General features: G+C 44.0%; 1 protein-coding gene across 1 annotated transcript; it reads left to right on the top strand.

Moving 5' to 3' along the window:
• Positions 1-324: 324 nt before the first annotated feature.
• LOC137948149 (protein NRT1/ PTR FAMILY 6.3-like) lies at positions 325-3580 on the top strand. The gene is made up of 5 exons (XM_068794116.1): positions 325-439; positions 562-739; positions 856-895; positions 988-1553; positions 2498-3580. Exons 1-5 carry the CDS (start codon positions 325-327, stop codon positions 3387-3389), a joined length of 1791 nt encoding a protein of 596 aa, XP_068650217.1. The 3' UTR covers positions 3390-3580.
• Positions 3581-5465: the final 1885 nt, after the last annotated feature.

The following is a 5465-nucleotide window of genomic DNA, read 5'->3' on the forward strand; positions in this document are numbered from 1 at the left end:
TTAGTCTCTTCAATAATTCAATTATTTGTGTCGAAATTTCTTTAGCCGACTGGATTAGGAGACAATGAATAACAAACTATCCTGCTTGGACACGGATGACGTGAACACTAGGCAATATCCAGAAGCGAATTGGAGTAAAAATTGCGGGCCTGAGATGGTTATTTGTTTAATATAAGTATGAGTAGTTAATGCAAGCTCATGAGTTCTGCTGAATCTCTATATAAGGCTTTGTAGCAACTGGGCTCTGTACTTCGGCTACTTGTTGCGGATTCTCAGATTACAACAACGTGACAGAGAAGGAGAGTGAGAGAGTGAGAAAGAGAGATGAGTCTGCCAGAGATGAATGAAGGAAAAATTATCTCGGATGCTTGGGATTACAAGGGTCGACCTGCAGAGAGGTCGAAAACTGGGGGATGGACAGCTGCTGCTATGATTTTAGGTCCTTAATAAACCAGCTTCTGGTTTTCTTTCTGTTTTGGTTTTCTCACTTCCGTGATTTTAGATCATTCGTGAGCAATTGATTCTCAGCTGATCGAATTCTCTGTTTTTTGAATTGGGTAGGGGTGGAGCTGTTCGAGCGGCTGACGACTCTGGGAATAGCGGTGAACCTGGTGACTTACCTCACCCGCACCATGCACCTTGGCAATGCCATTTCGGCCAATACTGTCACAAATTTTCTGGGAACATCTTTCATGCTCTGCTTGCTCGGCGGTTTCGTGGCCGACACCTTCTTGGGAAGGTTGTTGTTATATCATTCTGCTAATCCTGACCCAGAAATAAAGACTGATTTACTTGTGTTTCTGAGTCTTTCCTCTTCTTTGTTCACTTAGTAACATGAATTTTGCTTGGTACCAGGTACCTCACCATCGCCATTTTTGCCACCGTTCAAGCCACTGTAAAAGAACACCACCTTCCTCCTTTCCTTCTTACGATTATGAGCGAGAAGTTCTGCTTGTCTTATTTAAATTACTGGTTTGTGTTGTTCAGGGAGTGACTGTTCTGACTATATCTACAGTCGTCCCCAGACTGAGACCTCCTCCCTGCGGCGGAGGGGCACCCTGCCTCGCCGCCAACGGCTTACAGGTGACCGTGCTCGACCTTGCTCTCTACCTCACCGCCCTTGGCACCGGTGGCCTCAAATCCAGCGTGTCGGGTTTTGGATCCGACCAGTTCGACGAGTCGGACCGCAAGGAGAAGAGCCAAATGACCAACTTCTTCAACTGGTTCTTCTTCTTCATCAGCATCGGTTCTTTGTGTGCCGTTACAATCCTTGTCTACATTCAAGACAACTTAGGCCGGAAATGGGGTTATGGTATCTGCGCCTCCGGGATTGTTCTGGGTATTGTGGTCTTCTTCTCCGGGACTCGGAGGTACAGATTAAAGAAGCTTGCCGGCAGCCCGTTAACGCAGGTGGCGACAGTGATCGTGGCAGCGTGGAAGAATAGGAGGTTAGAATTGCCGTCAGATCTTTCTCTCCTTTACGACGTGCATGATCTCTACAGCTCCGGCTTGAAGCAGAAGAAGCAGAGGCTGCCGCATAGCAAGCAGTTTCGGTTAGTTTTCTTTCATTTTTCTTAGATTAATTCTCTCGAATTGACCATGATCAGAGTGCCCGAGTGTGGACCTGCTCGCTCAGGCTTTCCGTAGTCATGATCCCACGAAATGGATCCAAATAAACAAATCTGAACCACAGCGTCTCCGAACAAACAGTTCCCTTCCAGTTCTGGGTCTCGTTCAAAGTTCCGTAATTCCGTCAGTGAAACTCCCGATGGAATCTTGTAGCATCAGTTTGCTTTCTGCCCTTGCATCTCCTTTGTCTGTCACACGTTCGACTTTTGAAAATTTGGAGAGGAGAGTGACAGCAATGGCCATGGGCACTCAAACCACAGGCTCAAACAGTGCCTCAGGCCTCGGTTCATCGATTCTGAACGAAACTCGAAACCACTGGAAGAATCTGTATCCAATCCAAACTCGATTCTAGATGAACTGCTGCTCCACGAGATCAACAAATCCCATATCCAGATATTTCTAATTTGATACAACAGAAAACTGGTCTTTCACCTAGGTTTCTTGAATTTTCTACTCCGTTGGTCGCCTCATCACTGAGTGATTTGGCTCTTCCAAAGCAAAAACTAAAGAGAAAACTGGCTTCTTGCAAGGAAAGAGAAAACTGACAAACGAAGGACAGATCAGTTGGAATCAATACGGTCACGAGCAGTCTCTGTTTCAGTCTCAGTCCATCCCCTCTTCTCGTCTCTGTCTTCTTTACTCCAATCCGCACTCACCTACATGCCAGTATGCAACAACACTTCCTTTCTCGATCTCACAAATAGTAATAAAAGAAAACTTCTTGGCCCTTTGCACAAGTCATCGATCTTTTGTCCATCCACAGATATAAAATGTGTTCTTAGATTTCCTTCTTCTTTAATCTTTGTTTATCATACAGAGGTTCTAATCCCAGCGGTTGTGCAATTGCTAATGGACTTCTTTTTCTCAGATTTCTGGATAAAGCAGCGATCATAGCCCCGGACATGGAGCGCGGCCAACAGCCGACGAGAAAATGGCGAATTTCCACGCTCACCGACGTGGAGGAGGTGAAAATGGTGATCCGAATGCTGCCGATTTGGGCCACCACCATATTGTTCTGGACGGTTTACGCCCAAATGACGACCTTCTCAGTCTCACAGGCAACTACCATGGACGTCCATATCGGAAAATCCTTCAAAATCCCTCCGGCATCTCTGACCGTCTTCTTCGTCGGCGCAATCCTCCTAACAGTCCCCATCTACGACCGGCTCGTTGCCCCCTTCTGCCGCAAGTTTACAAACAACCCACAAGGCCTCTCCCCTCTCCAGCGCATCTGGGTCGGTCTGGTTCTCTCCATACTTGCCATGGTGGGGGCCGCGCTCACTGAGATCAAGCGCCTCCAGGCGGCGGAATTGAACGGCCTGACGAACGACCCAGAAGCGGAAATTCCCCTGACAGTCTTCTGGCTGATTCCGCAGTTTCTTTTGGTGGGTTCTGGCGAGGCGTTCACGTACACAGGGCAGCTGGATTTCTTTCTAAGGGAGTGCCCCAAAGGCATGAAGACGATGAGCACGGGGCTATTCTTGAGCACGCTCTCGCTGGGCTTCTTCTTTAGCTCCGCATTAGTGTCCATAGTGCATCGTGTCACCAGTACGAAGAAGCCATGGCTCGCGGATAATTTGAACAAAGGGAAGCTTTACAATTTTTACTGGCTATTAGCTGTACTGAGCGTGGTGAATCTCGTGCTGTTTACAGTTGCAGCAAAGTGGTACGTGTACAAGGACAACAGGTTGGTTGAGGACGACGGCAAAGAGGAGCTTGGAGAGCAGTTGAAGATCACCGAGGCGACTTACCAGGCATGAACAGACTGAGAAGATCTTTTTGCAAGTATCATCCATTGTGAGTCTCGCTTTTGTATGTATAAAAAAGGTTTGAAAAAGAAAGAAAGCTTCTGTCACTTTTCTGCTTCTCTTCACTCATGTCTCTCTCTCAATCTCCCTCTTTGAGTACAAATGAATGTCTCCCACGCTATGGGAAATGCCAAATCTGTCATAGTAGCTGTCTTGTCGTTTCCACTAGTTTGTTGAAGATCTAGTTTCTTACAAAACTTCTTACGGGTGGCCTTGTGAAAAGACATGTCTAGGGCAGTTATTAAAGCCTAAAATTAGTCTCCTTACCGTTTCATCTCACAAATTTGAACTTCTTATATACTTAATAGATTTTTGATGTAACCATTTAATTTGAATTAAGTCACTTAAATAGAGGGTTGATCCAATACGAAAACTCATTTGGTGTGAAACACCCAGAACGTTATTTCAACGGCTATCGCATATTTCACCCCAAATAGTTTTTCGTATTGGATCAACCGTAATTTAAATGTTATATTATTTATAACAAATTTTGCCGCGGAACTCCAGAGGTCATATTCAAAATTATATTAGGCATCATATATATAATAACCTCATCTTCATGTAGAGAAGATAAAGTTTTTCATTTCATTGGAAAGAATGGCTTCTTACATTAATCTAGCATTATTACCCGGTTGTATCACCAACCATTGTCACATGTGTCTAGTACAAAGGTCTCACTTCCAAAGGCAATTGGACATTAATTTAACCTCTGCAATCACGGAGGAATTGGATTAGGTGGGAGGACACCCTCGAACAAGTTGCAGGCGTAATGGCTGGAATAATGCATGAGAGAAAAAAAATCTCCTCACGTGCATGCCTCCATTTGAGAACCAGGGATGTTTGGTGCTATGCGTGAACGAATCAATGCGTTGCTCTCGTCCTCACTGTTAGGTGGTTCTTAAGTCTCCTCAATAATTGCAGTAAATTAGTGACCGATGAGGGGCGGTAGTTGCCCCTAAAAAAATCTTGCGAACAACCCGGCTCTGGCCATGGATACAGCTCAGAGACTTGAGATCTCTCTCCTTCAATGGCTTCTAGCTGGATACGTTACGAAGAAGATAAGCTTGATGAGGCCCCACGGAGGGGGCTCGCCATGCTTGAGTGTTGGGAATGTATTCGTGTAGGTGGGGATTCAATGAACGGAAAATGGTCCACAACGGCTAGAGACTAGACAGAAGAGATGACTCTGCTTGAGCTACTCTTAACTTAGATTATAGATGATCATGAGGTCGTAATCCTGATATGTCTTGCTAGTGTCCGTGTCTTCAACTGCATATGACGTTGTACGTGGACTCTCTTAAAATAATAGCCTCTGGTGCGTCTATCCACTAAAGCTTTTAGGGTTCCACATAGCAGGTTGGATCAATTGGATACTTGTTGCCATATTTATCGAATATTATCCTCTTGAATTTTTTTTTTGTTGATTTCATAAAAATTAAGACATGTTAGATTTAAAGAACCAATTGTACACTACAAAGGAGGCAAACATGTTAAACCGTTCCAATCAATTTAAATATCCGCTCCCTTCATCTAATTATGAATTCGCAATTATACTTTCATCGACGACTTAATTGAAATAACCTAACTATGGTGTTTGGAGAATTTCAGAAATCCCAGGCTTTAAATATAAAGCACGGTCAATCAATTATAATCAATTGATCGATCATCTAGGACATGACCATTTCATGCTATAACACATGATCGATCATCCCTCATCGTTTGATCGATCATCCTTCGTCAATTGATCGATCATAGTTGTCTAGGATAGCAAAATTAACATGGAATGATTGATTGATCGATCAGTCAGAACTCTGTCAGTAAGGGACTTCAAGCATGATTAATCAAATAAAAATACACTAATCGGTCATACTTGTATTGGACAACCAGAGGGAATCTTGATTGATCGATCAACTTAACTTTTTGGGCCAACGGTAACATATTTATCGATCACTCTATCGATAAAAAATCACCCACTGACAGAAAATTAGCCATTATGATCAATTGATCGATCGGTCACTTACTAGTGAA

Source organism: Aristolochia californica, unplaced genomic scaffold, assembly GCF_029961685.1.
Source record: "Aristolochia californica isolate CCGP_79_NKW_82.1479 unplaced genomic scaffold, dmAriCali1.0.hap1 SCAF_13, whole genome shotgun sequence".
In the NCBI taxonomy this organism is placed as follows: domain Eukaryota; kingdom Viridiplantae; phylum Streptophyta; class Magnoliopsida; order Piperales; family Aristolochiaceae; genus Aristolochia; species Aristolochia californica.